The sequence below is a fragment of the Rhinoraja longicauda genome, chromosome 10 (assembly GCF_053455715.1).
Source record: "Rhinoraja longicauda isolate Sanriku21f chromosome 10, sRhiLon1.1, whole genome shotgun sequence".
Classification (NCBI taxonomy): domain Eukaryota; kingdom Metazoa; phylum Chordata; class Chondrichthyes; order Rajiformes; family Arhynchobatidae; genus Rhinoraja; species Rhinoraja longicauda.
In genome coordinates this window covers 7,270,201-7,295,347 of record NC_135962.1, presented here as the reverse complement: position 1 = coordinate 7,295,347, position 25,147 = coordinate 7,270,201, and the positions used below count along the sequence as shown (strand labels likewise).

The 25,147-nt window shown below is 50.6% G+C and overlaps 1 protein-coding gene across 2 annotated transcripts in view; it reads left to right on the top strand.

The window, feature by feature from the left end:
- plekhh1 (pleckstrin homology domain containing, family H (with MyTH4 domain) member 1) overlaps nt 1-24,989 on the top strand; it is a 142,299-nt gene extending 117,310 nt beyond the window's left edge. For both annotated transcript variants that reach the window (XM_078406159.1, XM_078406158.1), the window contains 6 exons: nt 6,846-6,987; nt 8,917-9,059; nt 10,747-10,876; nt 14,220-14,306; nt 15,312-15,458; nt 19,363-24,989. In XM_078406159.1, the coding sequence (XP_078262285.1) occupies nt 6,846-6,987; nt 8,917-9,059; nt 10,747-10,876; nt 14,220-14,306; nt 15,312-15,458; nt 19,363-19,524 (811 nt within the window). In that variant the 3' untranslated portion in view covers nt 19,525-24,989. The remainder of the gene's footprint in view (nt 1-6,845; nt 6,988-8,916; nt 9,060-10,746; nt 10,877-14,219; nt 14,307-15,311; nt 15,459-19,362) is intronic.
- Nucleotides 24,990-25,147: the final 158 nt, after the last annotated feature.

Here is a 25,147-nt window from a genome sequence, read left to right as displayed (position 1 = left end):
CTATTTCTTGATGGTAGGGCAGGCTTGAGGGGCCGAGTGGCCTACTCAAGCTCCTATTTCTTGATGGTAGGGCAGGCGTGAGGGGCCGAGTGGCCTACTCAAGCTCCTATTTCTTGAGCACTTGCCTGCCCTGATCCTATGCACACTTGGCAGAGGTGCAGCGCAAAGCAAAATGTGCCTAAGGTGTGCCCAAAACATTGACTTAAGCACCATTAAACTTTTGAGCTGCATATCCACGGTCACACCACTCCCTGGTGTATGAGAGAGTAATGCATCGATGCGGACTTTAATGAAATGTTAGTACAAAGTCACACGGTGGTTTCAAGCTCCTTGGACATCAGAGAATTCCATCGTTCTCCTAACTCGTATCCATGAACGGTGGAAAGGTGTTTTGGAGCCCTAGATGACTAATTCATCGTGTAGGCTGAGCTGTCTGTAGGGCGGCACGATGGCGCAGCGGTAGAGTTGCTGCCTTACAGCGCCAGAGACCCGGGTTCCATCCTGGCTACGGGCGCCGTCTGTACGGAGTTTGTACCTTCTCCCCGTGACCTGCGTGGGTTTTCTCTGAGATCTTGGGTTTCCTCCCACACTCCAAAGACGTGCAGGTTTGTAGGTTAATTGGGTCGGTATAAGTGTAAATTGTCCCTTGCGTGTGTAGAATTTTAGATTTAAAGGTACAGCGCAGAAGCAGGTCCTTCGGCCCACCGGGTCCGCGCCGCCCAGCGATCCCCGCACATTAACACTATCCTACACCCACTAGGGTACAATTTTTTACATTTGCCCAGCCAATTAACCTACAAAACTGTACGTCTTTGGAGTGTGGGAGGAAACCGAAGATCTCGGAGAAAACCCACCAGGTCACGGGGAGAACGTACAAACTCCGTACAGACGGCGCCCGTAGTCAGGATCGAACCTGAGTCTCCGGCGCTGCATTCGCTGTAAGGCAGCAACTCTACCGCTGCGCCACGGTGCCGGACAGTGTTAGTGTGCGGGGATCACTGGTCGGTGCGGACTCGGTGGGCCGAAAGGCCTGTGTCCGCGCTGTATCTCTAAAACTAAACTAAACTGAAGTCGCTGCCAGGTCCTCTGTTCTTCATGGTCCTGTTTCTGTGGCTGGTCCCATTGGCCAGATGTGGGTTAACTTGGACCACTGTATTAGTCAAGGACACACGAATGGAACAAAGCTGGGCCTGATTATCAGTCGACATCCTCCACAAGCTCCATCTCACCCCACCCTCTGACCCAGTGCTGGAAGGAAGGTGAGAGAGAAGCAGCTGAAAGTGGCATGGTTTTGGGCAGCACCAAAGGACGTCACATCAGTGGCCACACTCTACAGTAAAGCACCCTAACCGTAACCCCAACATCGTAAGAGGACATCGTGGGCGCTGTCGTAGGTTGTCGCCAGGTTGTCGCCAGGTGACGTAGGTTGTCGCCGGTGCTGACTTCGTTGAATTCCATTGGCGACTGCCTACGTCAACCGGCGACAGGTACCGGCATCAAAACCGGAGGCCAAAATCACGTGCATTGTCTTCAGTTGTCGCCAACACGGTCGTAGCTTGTCGCGGGTAGACGTAGGTTGACTTCGGTTGTCGTGTGTGGTCGTAGATGCGATTGTGGGTGGACGTCCCAAGTCGCGACGATTGTCGGTAGCTTGCCGTAGCTTGACGTCGACTAGGTGGTAGGTTGTTGTAGCTTGTCGTAGACTTTGTCGTGGGAGGGGGGTCCAGTCGCCGGTTGTTCGGCGACCTGCTATGACTATGACAGTCGCCGGCAGTCGCCTAAAAAAACGCCTAAGTGGGACAGGCCCCTTAGATGGAGCTCTGGGGGCTAGCGGAATCAAGGGGTATGGGGAGAAGGCAGGCACGGGTTACTGCTTGTGGATGATCAGCCATGATCACAATGAATGGCGGTGCTGACTTGAAGGCCTCCTCCTGCACCTATTTTCTATGTTTCTGTGTTTCTATGATATATAAATGCCAGTCTTTGCATTGATTCTTGCAGTTGTCTCCGACAACTATCCCCACCTTCCGGTCTTCCTGCCTTGTGTTATTAGGCTTCTGAACGGCCCTTCCACAAGCTAGGGAACCATCAGATTCACCTCTACGCCATTACGGACATTGGATTTTGTCTCTGGAACTATTGCACTACAATGCTAAGAACTGTACTCTGCATTCTGTATCTTCCCCTTTGCTAAAACCTATTTGGCCTGATTGTATTTATTTCCGGGAAGGATGTGATTGCGCTGGTAAGGATGCAGGGAAGGTTGATTGCAATGGTGCCTGGATTGTAGGACTTCCGTTATGGGGAAATATTGGATAGGCTGGACTTGGAGTGAAGGAAGCTAAGAGGTGAGTTTTAAACTAAACTAGACTCACCTCTTAGCTTCCTTCACTCCGCGCTGTACCTCTAAACAGGCCCATCGTCCCACCGAGTCCACGCTAACCAGCGATCCCCACACATTAACACTATCCTGCACACGCGAGGGCCAATTTACACTTATACCAAGCCAATTAACCTACATACCTGTACGTCTTCGGAGTGTGGGAGGTAACAGAAGATCTCGGAGAAAACTGATAGATATAAAACTACGAGAAGCATTGACAGATTTGGATTTGTTTTCTCATGTAAGAGATATCAAAAGCAAAGGGCATAGATTTAAGGAGTTTTAAACGGGATCTGAGGGGGAAGTCTTTTTACCTTGTGAATGGTAGATATCTGGAGTCCGCTACCGGAGCTGGTGGAATCAGATACAGTTGCTACATTTACCAGGCATTTAAACAGTCATGAATAGGCATGGTATTGAAGGAGTGCATTGGAAGGAATTGCAGACACTGGTTTAAACCGAAGATAGACACCAAGAGCTGGAGTAACTCAGTGGGACAGGCAGCGTCTCTGGAGGGAAGGGAGCATGTGAGGGGAATGGAAAAGTTGAGACGGTTGATCTCACGCAGGCAGCTCGAAATAAAAAGGTCTGGAGAGGGTAGAAGGCCGTCCGGGGGTGTCCAAGAGGAGGGGGACCGGTGGAGACGGGAGAAGGGGTCATCACTGGGTGGTGAGGACGTCTTCCAATAGAAAAAGGCACTGAGGCGAGGCGACGGAAGAGTAGGTACGGCCACTGGAAAAGTTGAGACAGTTGATGTCACGCGTAAAAGAAGGGTCTCGACCCGAAACGTCACCCATTCCTTCTCTCCAGAGATGCTGCCTGACCCGCGGAGTTACTCCAGCATCTTGTGTCTATCTATGGTATTGAAAGATATGGTCCCAAGCAAACGAGATTAGCATAGATGGGCAAAAAGTTCGGCACAGACGTGATGGGCCAAAGGGCCTGTTTCGTGCTCTACAACTCTGGGACTCCACTTTCACAGGTTGGGTGAGAGGAAGGCGTTTCTACCGGCCGAGGACTGGAGAAAGGGGGTCAGGGTCTCAGAACAGGGGTTACCCATGTAGAGCTGAGGTCACAGACGGTGGTGAACCTTTGGAAATCTCTACCCCTGAGGGTCAGTCACGGAAATCCTTCAGAACAGATGGCTAATTTTTTTGTACTTTACGGGAATCGAGGATATGGTGCAGGAAAGTGGCGCTGGGGTGAAACCAAGCTGTTCAAGATGAGTCATGATCTTGCTGAACAGCGGAATGGCTTGAAGGGCCGAATGGCCTACGCCTGCTCCCTTCTTCTATTCTTGACGCTACATCTCAATGTGTGATGTGTAAATGCATTTATTCACAAAATGCTGGAGTAACTCAGCAGGTCAGGCAGCATCTAGGAGAGAAGGAATGGGTGACGTTTTGGGTCGAGACCCTTCTTCAGACTCATGTCAAATGCATGGTGCGGTGCCTGCTCCGACTCTGCTCTACTTTCAACCTTCTAGCTAGTAGATATCTGCCCTTGTTGCTGCCCTCATTGCTGGTCATAGAGTCACAGAGTGATACAGTGTGGAAACAGGCCCTTCAGCCCAACTTGCCCACACTGGCCAACAATGCCCCAGCTACACTAGTCCCACCTGCCTGCGCTTGGTCCATATCCCTCCAAACCTGTCCTATCCATGTACCTGTCTAACTGTTTCTTAAACGTTGGGATAGTCCCAGCCTCAACTACCTCCTCTGGCAGCTTGTTCCATACACCCACCACCCTTTGTGTGAAAAAGTTACCCCTCAGATTCCTATTAAATCTTTTCCCCGTCACCTTAAACCTATGTCCTCTGGTCCTCAATTCCCCTACTCTGGGCAAGAGACTCTGTGACTCTACCCGATCTGTTCCTCTCATGATTTTGTATACCTCTGTAAGATCACCCCTCATCCTCCTGCGCTCCATGGAATAGAGTCCCAGCCTGCTCAACCTCTCCCTATAGCTCACACCCTCTAGTCCTGGCAACATCCTCATAAATCTTTTCTGAACCCTTTCAAGCTTGGCAATATCTTTCCGATAACATGGTGCCCAGAACTGAACACAATATTCCAAATGCGGTCTCAACAACGTCTTATACAACTGCAACGTGACCTCCCAACTTCTATACTCAGTATTTATTCACAAAATGCTGGAGTAACTCAGCAGGTCAGGCAGCATCTCAGGAGAGAAGGAACGGGTGACGTTTCGGGTCGAGACCCTTCTTCAGACTGCCCTCTATACTCAATGCTCTGACTGATGAAGGCCAAAGTGCCAAAAGCCTTTTTGGCCACCTTATCTACCTGCGACTCGACCTTCAAGGAACCATGCACCTGTACTCCTAGATCCCTCTGCTCTACAACACTACCCAGAGGCCTACCATTTACTGTGTAGGTCCTTCCCTTGTTCGACATCCCAAAATGCAACACCTCACACTTCTCTGTATTAAATTCCATCAACCATTCCTCCGCCCACCTGGCCAATCGATCCAGATCCTGCTGCAATCGTTCACAACCATCTTCACTATCTGCAAAACCACTAACTTTTGTATCATCAGCAAACTTGCTAATCTTGCCCTGTATGTTCTCATCCAAATCAGTGATGTAGATGATGAACAGTAACGGGCCCAGCACCGAACCCTGAGGCACACCACTAGTGACAGGCCTCCAGTCCGAGAAGCAACCTTTCAATTGGCAGGGCCAATCACGCTCTCAGTCATTACCCCAGGACGCTGCCACTCCACAGCCACCCAGTCACCCTGTGCTCACTCCACCCTCCAGAGGCCACACATGACATGAGTGCAAACCTCTCTCAGTGCGTGAGGCAGCTCCACGTTCACCAGGCTAGGCCAGGGAGGTTGGCATTCCACCGGCCAGTGTGTGTGTGTGTGTGTGGGGTGTGTGTGTGTGCTTGGGGTGTGCGTGCGTGGGGTGTGTGTGTGTGTGTGGGGTGTGTGTGTGTGGGGTGTGTGGGGTGTGTGTGTGTGCTTGGGGTGTGCGAGCGTGGGGTGTGTGTGTGTGGAGTGTGTGTGTGTGGGGTGTGTGTGTGTGTGGGGTGTGTGTGTGTGGGGTGTGTGTGTGTATGTGGAGTATGTGTGTGTGCATGGGGTGTGTGTGTGTGCTTGGGGTGTGCGAGCGTGGGGTGTGTGTGTGTGGGGTGTGTGTGTGTATGTGGAGTATGTGTGTGTGTGTGGGGTGTGTGTGTGTGCTTGGGGTGTGCGAGCGTGGGGTGTGTGTGTGTGGAGTGTGTGTGCGTGGGTGCATGTGTGTGTGTGTGGGGGTGTGTGTGTGTGTGTGGGGTGTGTATGTGGGTATGGGGTGTGTGTGGGGTGTGTGTGTGCGCGTGTGTGCATGTGTGCGTGCATGTTTGTGTGCGTGTGTGTGGGGTGTGTGTGTGCGTGTATGGTTGTGTGCGTGCGTGGGGTGTGTGCGTGCATGTTTGTGTGTGCGTATGCGTGCTTGTGTGTGTGTGTGTGTGTGAGAGACTCCCACTCGATGCCGGGGGATGTTCACCACCTCTGTGCATGCCATGCAGTTCCGTCACAAGTGCCCTGCCCATGGGCAGCCAAGGGGCACTGGTGGCCAAGCACTCTACTGACCGGCCAGTGATGGTCCACTCACCGAGTTAGTCACCAGAGGCACAAGCCGTTGCCCTTGAGGCACCATTTCCAATCCCACCATAGCAACCGCGCTAGTTCAATTCGAGTAAGTTGTGCAAATGTGGGGTTTTATAAATTCACAGTCAGGGTGAGGGTGAAACCACCAGATCGCAGCAAACACCTGGTGGTAGAAACAAAGAAAGGCTAGGTTATTACCAAAGGTGGACCCGATGTGCTGGAGTCACTCAGCGGGTCAGGCAGCATCTGTGGAGAAAAAGGATGGGTGATGTTTCAGACCGGGACCCTTCTTCTGAAGGTGTTCTTCTGAAGACTTCTTTGGGCCCTCACCCTGCCCATGGCAGACATAAGAAAGTGCGGATACTGAAATTGTGAGTTAAAAAAAAGGCCTGGAGGAACTCAGTGGGTCAGGCAGCATCCGTGGAGGGAAATGGGCTGCCCATGCCTCAGCTGTGAGGAAAGGTCAGGCCTGAAACATTGTCCAGTTCCCTCCACGGATGCTGCCTGACCCTCTTGAGTTCCTCCAGCAACTTGTTGTCTGCTCTACATGTGTGATGGCAACTTGGAAATAATGGCTGGAGTAGAAACACTGAGCTGTCTGCAGTGCGGCCCGGCCTTCTGTGCGTGGACTGCAGTGACCTGAGGAGACATCTTTGCGGATCTTCTCCCGAGAGTATTATACCTGCTGGCCCGGGTAAAGCATTCCCGTGGTGCGGATGTTATTTGTAAATAGAGGCACCAGGGTCTCGGCCCTCTGATCTCGGCCCTCCTGGACTGCCTGTGTGTAGTCGTGTGTGCGGCCTGCCTTGTGTGCTGAGTGCACTAACCCTCGCTTGTTCTGCACAGAATGTATTTCAGAGCCCAGGCAAAGGGAGAGACGGAGCGGGAGCGCCTCCTGCTGACTCACCAGGTGAATGACGAGGTGGTGAACGGACGATTCCCCGTCAGCAAAGACCTGGCCTTGGAGGTGACGGCGTTAATGGCACAGGTTAGTGAGGGCTAATGCGCCAAGCTACGGGGAGCTGCCTTTGAAGGGCCACAGGGCTTGCATGCAACACTGCACTAATTAAATACTAATCCTGTTGCATGCACTCGATCTGCATCCTTCAATGTCTTGCCTGCCTCCCTCCCCCCTCTCTCCCTCCCCCTCTCCCCCCCTCTCCCCCTGCCCTGCTCCCCCTGCCCCTCTCCCTCCGCCCCTCTCCCCCCCCACCCTCTCCCCGCCCCTCTCCCCCCCACCCTCTCCCTCCACCCCTCTCCCCCGCCCCTCTCCCCCCCACCCTCTCCCCCCCACCCTCTCCCCCGCCCCTCTCCTCCTTCCCCCTCTCCCCTGCCCCTCCCCCTCTCCCCCAACCCCTCTCCCCTCTCCTCCCCCTTTGGAAGGTTGAATGTAAGGAGAGAGTATACAGTTAATGGCAAGACCCATAACAGCATCGATATGCAGAGGGATCTTCGAGTCCAGGTTCATAACTGACTAAAGGTGGCAGCACGAGTCGATAGGGTTGGTGGAGAAGGCGTGTGGTATACGTGCCTCCATTGCCATGGACAAGAGTCAGGAAGTCTAGCTGCACTCTGTGGGACTTTGGTTAGGCCACATGGAGTGTTGGGTGCGGTTCTGGTCACCTCTGTACGGTACAGGTGTGGAGGCTTTGGAGAGGTTGCAGAGGTGGTTTACCAGGGTGCTGCCTGGATTAGAGGGTTTCACCGACAGGGAGAGGTTGGTAGACTGGGACTTGTTTTCTCTGGAACGTCAGATGTTGAGGGGAGGCTTTATAAAAGCATATAACATGATGAGAGGCATAGATACGGGTGGACAGGCAACCTTTCCCCCAGGATGGAATAGTCCAACACTAGAGGGCACAGTGATAAGGTGAGAGGACTAAAGTTGCATGGAGATGTGAGGGCAGGTTCTTGTACACCGGGACCTGGAACGCATTGCCAGGGGGGTGGGGGAGGCAGATACGATAGTGGCGCTTAAGTGGGATTCTAGATGGGCACATGGAAGTGCAGGGAATGGAGGGATGTGGATCATGTACAGACAAATTAGATGTGTTTAACTGGGCATCATGTACAGCATATATCTGGTGGGCCGAAGGGCCTGTTCCTGTGCTGTACTGTTCTGTGTTCTGATAGTGGGATTCTGGCATCAGTGTACTAGTGCGTCTCCACAGTGATCATCTCTGATGTTGATGCAAGGGTGCGTCGCTGGTGTTGCTGCAATGAAGCCCCCCCTGTTATAGCTACGTGTGCGCCCCTTGGTGTCGCTGCAAGGGTGCCCCATGTTGCTGCAAGGGTGCACCCACTCGTTTTGCTGCAAGTGTGTGTTCCCCTGCTGTATCTGCGCGTGTGTTCCCCTGGTGTATCTGCGTGTGTGTTCCCCTGCTGTATCTGCGTGTGTGTTCCCCTGCTGTATCTACGTGTGTGTTCCCCTGCTGTATCTGCGTGTTGTGTGTTCCCCTGGTGTATCTGCGCATGTGTTCCCCTGCTGTATCCGCGGGTGTGTTCCCCTGCTGTATCTGCGTGTGTGTTCCCCTGCTGTATCTGCGCGTGTGTTCCCCTGCTGTATCTGCGTGTGTGTTCCCCTGGTGTCCCTGCGTGTACATCCCTGCTGTAGCTGCACGTGCGTTCCCCTGCTGTATCTGCGTGTGTGTTCCCCTGCTGTATCTGCATGTGTGTTCCCCTGCTGTATCTGCGTGTGTGTTCCCCTGCTGTATCTGCGTGTGTGTTCCCCTGCTGTATCTGCGTGTGTGTTCCCCTGCTGTATCTGCCTGTGTGTTCCTCTGCTGTATCTGCGGGTGCGCCCCCTGGTGTTGCTGCAACAATGTGGCCGGCCGGTCGGCGTGACTGCGGGGCGAGGTGGTGGCGGGTGCACGTGGCAATGCGTGCCGTTTGGTAACGCGATGTTTGGTCCCTACAGGTGGAGTACGGGGATCTGGGCCGCCCGGCCCCTTCCAGCCCAGGTGGCAGCTCCCAGTCCAAGATGCTACAGTTTCTGCAGCAGGTTCTGGAGAAATTCTACCCCAAGCACTACAGACAAGCCTGCACCTCCGAGCAGCTCAAGTAAGCCTCGCCTCGCCTCGCCTCGCCTCCCCTTCTCATTCCTCTCTAGCGATGCCCTTGCCCTGCACCAGAGGGCTCAGTGCCTTCACTGCACAGGAGTTCTGGAGCTCTCAGCGGTACCTCAGGGCCTTTGGCTCAAGCAGGTTTGGATGGTGGAGACATTTGGAGCCGCTGAGACTGAGGTGGGGGTATTGAGGAGAGTATTTTTGTCACAAGTACTGAAATGGAACTATTAAATTCTTTCTTGCAGCAGCACAACAGATATGTTACAAAAATAGCACTCTGTAAACACAGTAATAAAGAGCAGAAAATACGTTTATTTTATTGAAAAACAGACAATAATTGTGCAAAGACAAGAAGAATGCTCACAATTGTATGTAGTTCAGACCGAAGATGGACACAAAATGCTGGAGTAACTCAGCAGGTCAGGCAGCGTCTCCGGAGAGAAGGAATGGGTGACGTTTCGGGTCGAGACCCTTCTTCAGACTGATGTCAGGGGAGTGGGCGGGACAGAGATGAAATGTAGTCGGAGACGGTAAGACTGGTCAGAGAACTGGGGGGGGGGAATGGAGAGAGAGGGAAAGCAAGGGCTACTTGAAGTTAGAGAAGTCAATGTTCATACCGCCGGGGTGCAATCCTTCTCTCCAGAGAACGTCGCCCATTCCTTCTCTCCAGAGATGCTGCCTGTCCCGCTGAGTTACTCCAGCATTTTGTGTGTACCTTCGATTTAAACCAGCACCTGCAGTTCTTTCCTACACATGCAGTATACAGTCCAGAGCTTATTTGGAGGTTGAAGTGTTTAATAGCCTGATGTTTGTTGGGACGAAGCTGCTCCAGAAAATATGTTAACAATGTTCACGTCCCCATACCACCTTCCCAATGGCAGGAGTGAGATGGGAGCGTGGCCCGTGTGGTGTGGGCCTCTGACAATGTTGGCAGCCTGTTCATCCCTTCGATGGTGGGGAGGTCAGTACCCATGAGGGACACATGGAGTTAATGAGGAAGAGCGTTGAGTTATCCATCAGCCACAATCCAAATGAACTGTAAGGCAGCCTGGCACAAGCCTTTTGGCCAACCTTTCAGTTCAGGTCCTCTTGAAATAAATGCTGCCATTGAGTTTGCTTTCTTTACTACCGATTCCATTTGCAGACTAACCTTTTGAGAATCCTGCACCAGCACTCCAAAGTCCCTTTGTACCTCTGATTTCTGGACTCTCACCCCATTTAGAAAACAGTCTAAGCCACTCGGTACCCAAGACCAAGATGAAACCCTGGTCACTTGGTGTGAGGCTCCACCAGCTGCACATATATGTATATACCCCATTCCCCTAAATTCCCAGACAACATTACAAAGTTTAGTTTCAAATCTGGATGTATTTAATTACTTGAACTGTTATGGTGGGGTTTGAACTTGTGTCTCTAAATCAGTGGTCCAGAACTCTGGCTACTAATCTAATAACTTAGCCACGATACTAGGGCGCCTTGTTAATGGAGTGGAGGCCAAGATGCCTGACAAGAGGCTGGCTACCAGTCATGATTGTCAACTTTGGAGGGTTATCTCTCAACAGGGCCCATGCATTTATGTGCGCGCGCGTGCGTGCGTGCGTGTGTGCAAGTCCTCAGCTGAATAATCTAAATCACTGCCACGCGGGTTTCCGTTAAAATGTTGCTCGTCTCTTTCCAAAAAGGCGGCTGTCGGACAGACTGGCGACCAAGTGGATGTTGCTGGGGGGCTGCAGCGGTGCTGACTGCGTGCGCATCTACCTGACTGTGGGCCGCAAGTGGCCGCTCTTTGGAGCGAAACTCTTCGCTGCCAAGGTAAGGTGAAATGGGAGCCATGCTGGCACGGTGCAGCGCGGACAGAGGGTCTCCACGTATTCAGCAGTACCACACCCGGCCTCCAGCACCCCTGAAACCATGCTCACCCACCCGGTTCTGACACGGTTTTCAAAGCATTTGCTTCCTCCAAGACAGTGTTACATCTCCCAATCTCTGTAGGTGTGCGCGCCTACCAAAGATACTAGAGGAGCAAGATGGACCACTCCGTTGAAATCGCCCATACTGAGGTGTAGTACGCAGAGGAGCGTAACGACCGCCATTTTAGTAGGCAAAACCGGCCGTTCGCTCTGCCTCTCGCAGTGTAATCAGTGTTTTGGGCGAACAGTATGTGTGATGATACCATAAAAATGCAGAATATATCTCATCTATCAATTCACAGATTTTTGTTACTTTTCTTTTTAAATGTTTCTGCAAGTTTCTGCCTACTAAAATGGCGCCATGACATACTACGGTTTCTAGGGTGGAGTGGTCTATCTTGCTCCTCTAGTATCTTTGGTGTGTTTCCAAATCGCCCCATCAACTTCAATGCTCGGCCCATCAACCTACAGAGGCTCCCCGTCCAACAGTGCCTGGGGTTTATGCAGCTCTCAAACTCTCCCTGGTCCTGCCACCTTCCTGTGTCAGTAATATATATCCAGCACCTGCACACCACTCAGCTCCTCCAGCCCCAACTACAATAGACAATAGACAATAGACAATAGGTGCAGGAGTAGGCCATTCAGCCCTTCGAGCCAGCACCGCCATTCAATGCGATCATGGCTGATCACTCTCAATCAGTACCCCGTTCCTGCCTTCTCCCCATACCCCCTGACTCCGCTATCCATAAGAGCTCTATCTAGCTCTCTCTTGAAAGCATCCAACGAACTGGCCTCCACTGCCTTCTGAGGCAGAGAATTCCACACCTTCACCACCCTCTGACTGAAAAAGTTCTTCCTCATCTCCGTTCTAAATGGCCTACCCCTTATTCTTAAACTGTGGCCCCTTGTTCTGGACTCCCCCAACATTGGGAACATGTTATCTGCCTCTAATGTGTCCAATCCCCTAATTATCTTATATGTTTCAATAAGATCCCCCCTCATCCTTCTAAATTCCAGTGTATACAAGCCCAATCGCTCCAGCCTTTCAACATACGACAGTCCCGCCATTCCGGGAATTAACCTAGTGAACCTACGCTGCACGCCCTCCATAGCAAGAATATCCTTCCTCAAATTTGGAGACCAAAACTGCACACAGTACTCCAGGTGCGGTCTCACCAGGGCCCGGTACAACTGTAGAAGGACCTCTTTGCTCCTATACTCAACTCCTCTTGTTACGAAGGCCAACATTCCATTGGCTTTCTTCACTGCCTGCTGTACCTGCATGCTTCCTTTCATTGATTGATGCACTAGGACACCCAGATCTCGTTGAACTCCCCCTCCTCCTAACTTGACACCATTCAGATAATAATCTGCCTTTCTATTCTTACTTCCAAAGTGAATAATCTCACACTTATCTACATTAAACTGCATCTGCCATGTTTCCGCCCACTCACACAACCTGTCCAAGTCACCCTGCAGCCTTATTGCATCTTCCTCACAATTCACACTACCCCCCAACTTAGTATCAACTTAGTATCAACTACCCCCCAACTACGCACGCATCATTAATGGGTGGCACGGTGGTAGAGTTGCTGCCTTGCAGCCAATGCAGCGCCTGGCACCCGGGTTCCATTCTGGTGCTACGGGGGGGGGGGGGGGGGGGGCAGTTCTACCACCTGCATCACAGTGCCTTCCTAAAACTCAGTGGGTAAAACAATCCAGTCTGAAGAAGGTCTCGACCCGAAATTTACTGGAATTTAGAAGGATGAGAAGAGATCTTATCGAAACGTATAAGATTATTAAGGGGTTGGACACGTTAGAGGCAGGAAACATGTTCCCAATGTTGGGGGAGTCCAGAACAAGGGGCCACCATTTAAGAGTAAAGGGTAGGCCATTTAGAACTGAGATGAGGAAAAACTTTTTCAGTCAGAGAGTTGTGAATCTGTGGAATTCTCTGCCTCAGAAGGCAGTGGAGGGCAATTCTCTGAATGCATTCAAGAGAGAGCTAGATAGAGCTCTTAAGGATAGCGGAGTCAGGGGGTATGGGGAGAAGGCAGGAACGGGGTACTGATTGAGAATGATCAGCCATGATCACATTGAATGGCGGTGCTGGCTCGAAGGGCCGAATGGCCTCCTCCTGCACCTATTGTCTATTGAAACGTCACCCATTCCTTCTCTCCAGAGATGCTGTCTGACCCGCTGAGTTACTCCAGGTTTTTGTGTCTACTCACTCCCTCTCTTTTGCCAATTGCCTCCAATTTCCAGCTTCCAGTTTCTCTGGACATCCCTCGTTACTGATGTTAATTCAGTGTGTCTCTCTGCACCATAATTTCTCCCCTCCAGTACAATACCTGCAATAACACCATCTCCAGATGAGAGACCTGGCCAGTGTTGTTAATGGTTGTCCATACCTTCTCTATCAGACTGCTGCAGTTATGAGTCTGCTCAAGTTAGTGGCGGTGGCTTTATTGGGATAATATTGATTTTAACCCCATTGGTCATCATTATTGATTCTTTCCCATCGCCTCACAAGTCATGTGACAACCAGACCTGCGTCCGGGATGGAAATTCCTGTGAACAAAACGTTCTGCCACTTTCTGCTCTGAAGAGATGCTAGCAGAAACCAATTTCTTCCCCCAGCCCTCCTCTCCACAGGCCCCACAGTGGAAGATGACCGCGTCACAGACCCAGGTTCGATCCGGACTATGGGTCTGCCTTGTACGTTCCCCTTGTGACCACATTTGTTTCCTCCAGGTGCTCCGGTTTCCTCCCACACCCCATTGACGTACACGTTTGTAGGTCAATTGGCTTCGGTAAAATTGTAAAATAGGTTAGTTAGTATAGGGGGCGATCACTGATCGGGTGGACTTGGTGGGCCGAAGGGCCTGGTGTTTGCACTGTAACTCTAGCATCTGAAGGCCAGCCTGTGCTATGACTCGCTCGTTGGTATAATCCACATGATGGGCTACCTTAACAAACGAATGAAAGAAGGGTCTCGACCCGAAACGGCACCCATTCCTTCTCTCCCGAGATGCTGCCTGACCCGCTGAGTTACTCCAGCATTTTGTGAATAAATACCTTCGATTTGTACCAGCATCTGCAGTTATTTTCTTATATAAACGAATGAAACAGTGCTCCTCAGAACTGATTCACATAATTCCTCTCCACTCGGTCAGGCAAGACTGTCTGGCCCTCTGTGAATGTGAGACTCCAGCTGATCACTCCTCTGCTTTCCACCCCTCCAGCCCATTGCACCTCCACCCCTTGAAGAGAAGCCTGTGTGGTTAGCTGTGAATGAAGATGGTGTCAACATCCTGGAGTGCAGCACCATGGTAGGTGACTGCTCAAACCTCTCTTTTCTTCTTTTTCTTTTATCAAAAATAGTTATTCAAATATTAAAATAATAGATACAATACCATAAAACCAAAACTGAACCCACCGCCATAATACAAGACAAACGATAAACTACTATACAACTATCTTACGCTCCTTGTCAAGGATGCATCCAGCCCCCCAGCGGTCCCGGAAATCCCCCAGGGTGCCCGTGGACAGCGCGTAGTCTCTCTCCAATGCCACCCGGGCACGGACGTAACCTTGAAAAAGGGGCGGGCAGCCGGCTCGGGCAGAGCCCTCTGCCGCCTGGCGCCGTGACTCGAGGATGGCCACCTTGGCCAGGCCCAACTGCTGAAACGTCTGGGATGTAATTCCACACACTAGTACAACACGATATTCCCCTGGTGTTCAAGCCAGCTTTCCTGTACTTTTCCCATCTGTGCTTTGTAGATCCAAATATGATCTGGAGAGAGCGTTCCTGAGCCTGAGTCCTGAGTCAGTCTGTGACCTGAAACGTCACCCATTCCTTCTCTCCAGAGATGCTGCCTGTCCCGCTGAGTTACTCCAGCATTTCGTGACTATCTTCGGTTTAAACCAGCATCTGCAGTCTATCTTCCAGTAACAAATGGTTCAACTTATGATTTATATTACTTCCAGATTCCAGAAAATCAACTTCCCAGTTTGATTCCCTGTCAGAATTACTATAATGCAGAGCCAGTTTGCCCCAGGCAACATTTTCTTTGGTCTATTATTTTCTTGTACTCTTGAGGCCAGGTCTGTTCAAATCTGATCCAGGCCCAACCTGGTTCATTGAAATCAAACCAGGGCAAGTGCTCATGTTCATTAAAGAGTATTAAGCATCGGCTTCCTCTCCTTCCATCCAAAGCCTACTCTGAAGTTCTCACCTTATCCACCAACAGGAGAAAGTCAGGGATTGTTATGGAGGTGACTTTAATGAGGAGCTGGACAATTCTGACAGGAAGTTTCCTTTATGTTCCTCTCAGCATCTTATGCTAAACTACTCCTACCCGTCCATCATGACCTTTGGAGGCTATCGTGATGACTTTATGATCGTCGTCAGCAATCCCAAGGATGGAAGCCCGACCAAGACCACTATAGAGAAGCTGGTGTTTGCCATGGCCAAGCCGAAGGTGAGCGGTTTTATATTGTTCAGTCTGTTAGTGAATCACAGCAAACTCTCCGGGCATAGATCAGCCCAGGGCACGGTGGCGCAGTGGTAGAGTTGCTGCCTTACAGCGCTTACAGCGCCAGAGACCCGGGTTCCATCCTGACTACGGGTGCAGTCCGTACGGAGTTTGCACGTTCTCCCCGTGACCACGTGGGTTTTCTCCGAGATCTTAGGTTTCCTCCCACACTCCAAAGACGTACAGGTTTGTAGGTTAATTGGCTTGGAATAAATGTAAACTGTTCCCAGTGTGTGTGGTATAATGTTAATGTGCGGGGATCGCTGGACGGCAGGGACTCGGTGACTCAGTGTTTCCACGCTGTATCCCTAAACTAAAAATGAAATTAAAACTAAAAGGACAAGGTAGCTTGTCTATTGTGCCCTGGGCTGGCTGTGTGGCATTGCTTTACAACACTTCCTTGCTCTACAAGTTGTAACTTATCAAATGTTTAAAGTCTATTTTCTCTCATCGTTCGTGCATTCCAAACATTTTTGTTTTAAGTCTCACCTCTCTACCTTTGCCAATGATTGCCAATTGAGTTTTGATCATTTTCTAGTCAAAACATTTTTACTCCCTCCAACTGCTCCAATCCCCTCACTGGTTTTGAACATGTCCCTTAAATTTTCCCTTCGTTCTTCAATGGGTTTGCAGTGTGCAGGCTTAGCGTTGTCTTTTGTGCAACAAGGTTTAATGACCAGAGGACACAATGACTCCACTGACATCTCCCATTGATAGCAATGTTGTTAGGGTTGCCAACTGTCCCGTATCAGCCGGGACATCCCGTATTTTGGGCTAAATTGGTTTGTCCCGTACTGGTTCACCCTTGTCCCATGTTAGGGCCGGGGGGTAGTGTAGGCCCGGACACAGTAGGTCCAGACAGTGTAGGCCCGGGGTCCACTGTAGGTCTGGAGAGTGTAGGTCCGGAAGCCGCTGTAGGTCCGGACAGTGTAGGTCCAGGGCCGCTGTAGGTCCGGACAGTGTAGGCCTGGGGGCCACTGTAGGTCTGGACAGTGTAGGCCTGGGGACCACTGTAGGTCCAGACAGTGTAGGCCCGGGGACTGATGTAGGTCCGGACAGTGTAGGCCCAGGGACTGATGTAGGTCCAGACAGTGTAGTTCCGAGACTGCTGTAGGTCCGGATAGTGTAGGTCCGGAGACCGCTGTTGGTCCAGACAGTGTAGGCCCGGACAGTGTAGGCCCGGAGACCGCTGTAGGTAGGTCTGGACAATGTAGGCCAAGGGGCCGCTTTAGGTCCAGATAGTGTAGGCCCAGGGGCCGCAGTAGGTCCTGAAAGTGTAGGTCCAGGGGCCGCTGGAGGGCCCCGACAGTGTAGGCCTGGGCGCCGCCTCTTGGAGGTTGCGTTGCAACCCGCCTCCCGGCCCGGGCAGCTGCCATTTGTGGAGCGGGAACACGTGGCCGCTGACTGGATGAGGTCACGTGGGGCACGGGGCGGTGATGTCACCTTATCCCATATTTGGGAGTGAGATAGTTGGCACCTCTAAATGTTGTAGGCAGATGCTTACAAGGACTAGAGGGTCTGAGCTATAGGGAGAGATTGAGTAGGCTGGGACTCTTATTCCTTGGAGCACAGGAGGATGAGGGGTGATCTTGTAGTGTATAAAATCATGAGAGGAATAGATGCACAGAGTCTTTTGCCCAGAATAGGTGAATCGAGGACCAGAGGACATGGGTTTAAGGTGAAGGGGAAAAGATTTAATAGAAATCTGAGGGGTAACTTTTTCACACAAAGGGTGGTGGGTGTATGGAACAAGCTGCCAGAGGAGGTAGTTGAGGCTGGGACTATCCCAACGTTTAAGAAACAGTTTGACAGGTACATGGATAGGACAGGTTTGGAGGGATATGGGCCAAGCGCAGGCAGGTGGGACTAGTGTAGCTGGGACATGTTGGCCGGTGTGGGCAGGTTGGGCTGAAGGGCCTGTTTCCACACTGTATCACTCTGTGTCTCCGTGTCTCTGTGACTCTGTGTCTCCGTGTCTCTGAGTCTCTGTGACCCTGTGTCTCCGTGACTGTCTCTGTGTCTCTGTGACTCTGTGTCTCCGTGTCCCTGTGTCTCTGTGACTCCGTGTGTCTCTGTGACTCTGTGATTCTGTGTCTCTGAGTCTCTGTGACCCTGTGTCTCTGTGTCTCCGTGTCTCTGTGACTGTGTCTCTGTGACTCTGTGTCTCCGTGTCTCTGTGTCCCTGTGTCTCTGTATCTGTGTGTCTCTGTGTCTCTGTCTCCGTGACCCTGTGTCTCTGTGACTCTGTGTCTCTCTGTGTCTCCGTGTCCCTGTGTCTCTGTATCTGTGTGTCCCTGTGTCTCCGTGACTCTGTGTCTCCGTGTGTTCTCTGTGACTCTGTGTCTCCGTGACCCTGTGACTCTGTGTCTCCGTGTGTCTCTGTGACTCTGTGTCTCCGTGTCTCTGTGTCTCTGTGTCCCTGTGTCTCCGTGACCCTGTGACTCTGTGTCTCCGTGTGTTCTCTGTGACTCTGTGTCTCCGTGTCTCTGTGTCCCTGTGTCTCCGTGACCCTGTGACTCTGTGTCTCCGTGTGTTCTCTGTGACTCTGTGTCTCCGTGTGTTCTCTGTGACTCTGTGTCTCCGTGTCTCTGTGACTCTGTGACCCTGTGTCTCCGTGACCCTGTGACTCTGTGTCTCCGTGTGTCTCTGTGACTCTGTGTCTCCATGTCTCTGTGTGTCCCTGTGTCTCCGTGACCCTGTGTCCCTGTGACTCTGTGTCTCCGTGTGTCTCTGTGACTCTGTGTCTCCGTGTCCCTGTATCTGTGTGTCTCTGTGTCTCCGTGACCCTGTGTCCCTGTGACCCTGTGACTCTGTGTCTCCGTGTGTCTCTGTGACTCTGTGTCTCCGTGTCCCTGTATCTGTGTGTCTCTGTGTCTCCGTGACCCTGTGACCCTGTGTCTCTGTGACTCTGTGTCTCCGTGTGTCTGTGACTCATTGACTCTGTGTCTCCATGTCCCTGCACTGCTCTCCTTGAACCACCAAGCACCAGGTATAAAAGTGAACACGAGGCTTCAGGTAGAATCCTTGGAGCCGGGCAACCCCAGTAAAGACACACACTGATCTTGGAGGAGTGCTTGCACCAGGATAATATTGTGCCTAAATTATGAAGACAGATTGTATAATCTTGGGTTGCAGCGTACAGTTTGTGCACAGTCTAATCAAGGTGTTTCTCTAACTTCAAATAACCCCGGCATTCCCTCTCTCTCTCTATTCCTCCCCCACCCAAGTCGCACCAGCTTCTCGTTTTCACCCAACAAGCAGTTAACAATGGCCTGTTTCCTTTATCAACGTTATTTTTTTGCATTTCTTTCATTCATTGTTCCATATCTCTCTACATCGTCTATAATCTCTCGTTTCCCTTTCCCGCGATTTTCAGTCTGAAGAAGGGTCTCGACCCGAAACGTCACGCATTCCTTCTCTCCAGAGATGCTGCCTGACCCCGCTGAGTTACTCCAGCTTTTTGTGTCTATCTAAGGTGTTGGATGAATTTCACGGAAAAATAATTATTTTCTTGGATGGGGAAATGAAGGATAAGATGTTAAAATTAGAAACAGGCCAAATGCTGAAACAAACACGTCCGTGCACACACTGCGATGACAGAAATCCATAAGGTTGTAATTATTGGAACAATTGGGATCAGTAATAGTTTTGCACAATGCCTGTCAAGGGATGTGGAGCAGAGGTGTGGCACTGAGGCGTGGTCAAGCTGTGACTAAATCACCTCGCGTTGACACCCGCTGAGCCATTTCCCTCACACGGTTCGGCAGAGGCACGCAGGAAATTAAAATCTCTTTTCCTCGAGAGGCTACTGCGGGCGGTGATTTGCTCAGTTCTGTGATTGCATCTCCAGATCCTGGAGCTGACTCTGACGCTGGCCAGCTACATCAACCACTTGCAGGCCGTCCCGTCCAGCCCGCCGCCGGCCGCCTTCCCCTGCAACAACGTGTGGGAGACGGACAGCAAGCACGCCGCGAGCACCACGCGGACCACGCAGGGTCCAACCCTACTCTGACCCGGCCCGCGGCCAACGCCACTCGAGGACAAACCACTTGGACACTTCAAATGGTGCATTTTGCACTCTTACGCCTGAACTTTGTTGCGTTGTGTGTATTCACTGTATGTCTTGAATAGTGTTTAGATTATGTTTTTAATTGATGCTTCACGTACTACACCAGTGGCAGGTTGGGGTTTGAGGCTGGACCACCTTCTGCCAACTGGAGCGCCGCAGGCTGTTTGCATGGGCTCCATCTGCTGGGAGAGGTGCTCTCCCTTCGGGAAGGATGCCCCCACTGGGAAGGACCCTTCTCGATGGGCCCCATTCCACCCCCCTTGCATTCACTCCAAGCCTGAGCCGTCGGCCATCCCCCAACACCGAGCTCTCCCAGTTGCCAAGGACAAGGCTGTTGTGTGAACGCCGCGTTGCTGCTAAGTTATTTTTGAGTCAGAGACGATGAAGTTCCAGCAGGAACTGGATACCAGTGGACGACAGCAACAGATGGGTGGCAGCTGCAGCAGGGGCCCAGAGCCTACTGCTTTGCAGAGAACCCACTAACACCACACGTCCTAGCAAATGAACCACCAGCACAGTGGCGCAGCGGTAGAGTTGCTGCCTTTTAGTAAATGCAGCGCCGGAGACCCGGGTTCGATCCCGACTAAGGGTGCTGTCTGTACGGAGTTTGTACGTTCTCCCCGTGACCTGCCTGGGTTTTCTCCGAGATCTTCGGTTTCCTGCCACACTCCAAAGACGTACAGGTTTGTAGGTTAATTGGCTTGGTAAATGTTAAAAAAATTGCCCCTAGTGGGTGTAGGATAGTGTTAGTGTGCGGGGATCGCTGGGCGGCGCGGACCCGGTGGGCCGAAAGGGCCTGTTTCCGCGCTGTATCTCTAAAGTAAACTAAACTAAAAAGCACAGTCAGTGAAATGGTCCCAAAACCTGTGGAAACCAGTGTCCTCTCCCCTTCAGATATAACAGATCGGATGTAGGGCAATGTCGCATGTTGCTTTATAACCATGAGAGTTCATTGGAGGGGAAGGGAAACCACAGAGAGTCAACTATTAAACGACAGGGGATATTTGAGGCCATTGAGGGGCTGCCTTGCAGGGTCTCTGGACTAACCCGAACAACCCCTTGTCAATCCCCCCCACCCCCACAGCAAGCACCCGATACAACACAGTGTTGACGTGTGCCATTGAGGTACAAGAGACACTGGAGTGACCCTCTAAGTAGAGAGGGTGTCAACTGCACAGTGCAAACGCTCAGCACTTCACAGAGCAATAGTGAGTAAGATCAAAGGCTGGCCTCACGTAATGGCATCCAAAGCTGCAACTGAGTTCTTAAATCATTGTCTCCATTGGATGTAATCAATGGGAAGGAAAACCGCCTTGGGTTTGTGGCAGGGATTGTTCTAAGCTTTACCTTGCCCAACCTCGTGTGGTGAAGAGATTTTTGTCCCTCATCTCACGGGATGCTGCTACTGGATATGGGAGTCTGGTGTCCTTGTTGACAGGACATTACTGAACCAGTACTTCTCACAAGGGGGCAGCATTCATTACCAGAGGCAGCTCACACGAAGTGTTTCAACCCAAAAGGCTGGCTTTCCACAGATGCTGCCTGGCCCACTGAGTTCCCCCAGCAGTTTCACGTTAGATCCAAAACTCATCGCTGATGAAATTCTAAATTTTCTGGGAATCATGACTTGGACCTTTAACACTGTTAGTTACCTCCTTTGCATTTCATTCTAGGGCTTTGAGTCGGGCTCCCATATAGTACTAAAGGAGTACTGGATTATCAAAGGTGAGATGCTAAACTAAGGTCACTCTGCACGCGTGGATGAACAAAGTCCCCTGACACTTCCACATCCTGACTATTATTTATCACTCACTGTGCATCTGTGTGACATTTGTTATTGTTGCTGTTTGTGGGATTTCACCGTGCGCAAGTTGACTGTTGAGTTTCATCTTACAATCACATCAAAAGTACTTTGCGGCTGTAAATTTGTACTTTGAGGCACCTAGAGGTCAAAAATCCTGTTTTTATCAGCGATTTCGGTTGTTTCTGCATCCATACCAAGGGTTGGATGTTCAATAGACAATAGGTGCAGGAGTAGGCCATTCGGGCCAGCACTGCCATTCAATGTGATCATGGCTGATCGTTGGAAGATAGTGGCAGAGCGCCATAGAAAACCCATGGGGATGAAAGAAAAGTTTCCATCTGCACAATGCCCGTCACACGCTCAGGGAGTCCCACGACTAAGCCTTTGACGGAAGGCCGTGATAAAATAGGGAAAAGTGTTACTACCTCAGTCACCTGGTTCATTTTCCATTGACCAACGTGAGTACTGACAATCACGTAGAAGCCTCCAACAAGCAACGTCACCTCCCCACCTAGACGGGGAGGAGAAATACAATCAATGCACACATTGATATGGAGGGATACAGATTACGTGCAGGTAGAGGAGATTCATTTAACGTGGCATTGTGTTTGGCATAGACATTGATCTGAAGGGCCTATTCCTGTGCTGTACTGTTCTATGATACATATCTGCCTGTGTAAATGAGTTATTTTTGTGCATGTGTAGTTCTCTAAATGGAGTTATCAGTGATGTCAGCTCACAAATGTCCTTATGTAAATAAGGAGGTGAGTAATTTCAGTGCAAGCATATCCCTGCAAAATAGGTTTTAAATTTGGACATTGCCTTTTCTGCCCACTTATGAGCTTGCATACAGATAACTGCAGGTAAAAAGCATGGAATAGCTTCAAAGACCTGTAATGCTAAGCAGCCAGATAACTTCACCTGGCCAATGCAGTGACTTAATGGGTAGGAAGGGACTGCAGATGCTGGTTTACACGGATGATAGACACAAAACGCTGCAGTAACTCAGTATCATCACAGGCAGCATCTCTGGAGAGAACGGGTGGCGTTTCTGGTCGAGACTCCACCTGAAGAAGGGTCTCGACGCGAAACGTCACGCATTCCTTCTATCCAAAGATGCTGCCGGTCCCGCTGAATTACACCAGCATTTTGTGACCGTCTGCAGGGATTTTAATGGGTTCTTCCGAATGAGACTGGATTCATCAACTGAGAAATAAACTACAATGTTTATGTTGGCCTGAGGCACGAGCCAGTGACGGAAAGTGCCCAGTCAGCAGAGGGAATCAGGATAAACACCAGCCTCCTTCCCGTTTTCCAGATGGCGGATAATATTCCAACCCAGTGCTTTTGATCATTAGGGATGAATTGGGTCCCGGAAGCAGCTCGCATGGTTTGGAATGAAGTGACTGTTAAGTCAGTGTGCAAACTCAGCAGCCAACTGCCCACGCTGATGCTGGACGAGGGCCAGTGTTGGTCAGGATCCTCTGAATCAAAATGAATCAGTGCTATGTTTCTTGGAGTTGGTGGACTGTGCAACTTACCCTTCGGTTGTTTCTGCCTGGGATTCTCCCTCAAACCGGACTTGTTATGACAACACATGCCAGAAATGGACAGGAGGATCCGTTGGTTGGAGTAGTTTTGTGGTTTGTGATTATTTTATTGTTTGGCAGTGGGCAATGGTTGTGAGGGATGTGGGTGAACCCATCGCAGTGTGCAAAACTGACAGAAGTATGTTGCATTGATTTTTTTTTTGGTACAATTTGTCTGGTACGGTGGCTAAATCAGGCAAAAAGCAGAGGCAAAATATGCCAGAGGCTCAAGTAGTCTGTATGGTGTTCATAAGGAATAAGAGTAGAATTAGGCCATTCGGCCCATCAAGTCTACTACGCCATTCAATCATGGCTGATCTATCTCTCCCTCCTGTCCCTAGTCTCATGCCTTCTCCCCATAACCTGACACCTGTACTAATCAAAAATCCATCCATCTCTTCCTCAAAAATATCCACTGACTTGGCCTCCACAGCCTTCTGTGGCAAAGAATTCCACAGATTCACCGCCCTCTGACTCGTTTCTCCTTCCTAAAAGAACGTCTTTTAATTCTGCGGCTCATGACCTCTAGTCCTAGTCTCTCCCACTAGTGGAAACATCCTCTCCGCATCCACTCTATCCAAGCCTTTCACTGTTCTGTAGGTTTCAGAGGTCCCTCCTAAACTTCAGCGAGTACAGGCCCAGTGCCGACAAACGCTCATCATAGGTTAACCTACTCGTTCCTGGGATCATTCTTGTAAACCTCCTCTGGACCCTCTCCACTGCCAGCACATCCCTCCTCAGGTGTATTGGTAGCAGGGAGGAAGAGCAAGCCATGAGGATCTTGGTCTGATCTTGGCCTCAGTACATTATTAGCATTCATCCTTGCCATTACCCTGAGCCCCAGTGTGAGCCAGAGGCCACGTTCGCCTCCTGACATTCCGCAGCTCAGGGGCACCACAACAGTTCACAATGGAGCCTCGATCCCAATGAAGTTAAGGCTGCCACCGAACTAAGGCCTGGGAATTGGCCGTGGGGGCAGGGGATGAAAGTCCAGCTTCCAGGACCTGAGACGGGTCTGCTTCACCAAGCCTCTAAGCAAGGTGGTTAGACGTTGACCAGTCTAACAAATCAGTAGGGGACCCACCACAGCCAGACGTCTACCTCCTCACCCAAAACAAAGGTGAACAGCAACTGCCTGCTGGGAGCCATGTCAGATATCACACCAATTTCTGAGGTGCCGATCTTATAACGTAGTCAATTATAGAACGGGGTGTTGCCCCTCGAGCAATACTGAGACAATCTAACTCCAAATTCATCGAACCAGACGAGCACGTCAATTTCCCATTACATCGACTAGCTGGTTTAAGACCTCCCTGAGACCTAACAGCCCTTACCAAGCAGAGACTGTCCTCAATCTGTAATGGTGTCAGCATTCCGCTACCAAACGATTTTTTTTTAAACTGTCGTGATAAGTAAGAGATGCACAAGAATACTGTAGCTTCATCGTATCACAGTCAGCTATGTTTACAGACGGCAGTGGGGTTAAACCCAACTGCGACATTGTGAAATACTACTGGATAACTGTTAACCACTCGAGTAGCCTCTAGCCGCTCCGAGAAGCTTTTTGCAGCTGCTTCTCTGTCGACTACTGGGAGCAGCACGAGCGAGGGTTCGACTAGTGAAGGCCATGCTGGCAATTCCTTCACTGCAGCTGTAGGTAATTTGTAGCACTCCTAATCTACTTCAGACTTGCAGAGTTGAACTTACTTTCTAATCTGAAGATCGGCAATGGGGCCTGGTGCTGGAATAAAGTTCTCACGGGGCACATGATATCTGTCCTGCCTGGTTATTGTGAGTATAAACTCTGCACACCTTGTGGTATAAATTGAATACTTGAACATGACAGGGCAAAACCATTTCTTGAGTGGTTATGCCCAATGTACTGTACCTGTTATTTATTCCAGCTGTTGAAATGAACGTTAAGGTTTTCTCACTTTAACTAGAGTTGTCTATAGTTTGAGAATTGTTGTATGTGTAAGAAGGTTATACTGGAATATTTTCCCTCCCCACCATGACTGGTAGACAAAATAAAGTGATACCAAAACCATTCATGAGTGTTATTATCGTCTGTAGCAGATTCTTGCATCTCAGTTCAAAATTCATTCTGAGCATTTACCAGTGCATCACATTCCCTTTAGCACAATGTTAGTTAACATTATTGTTGAGCGTGGGT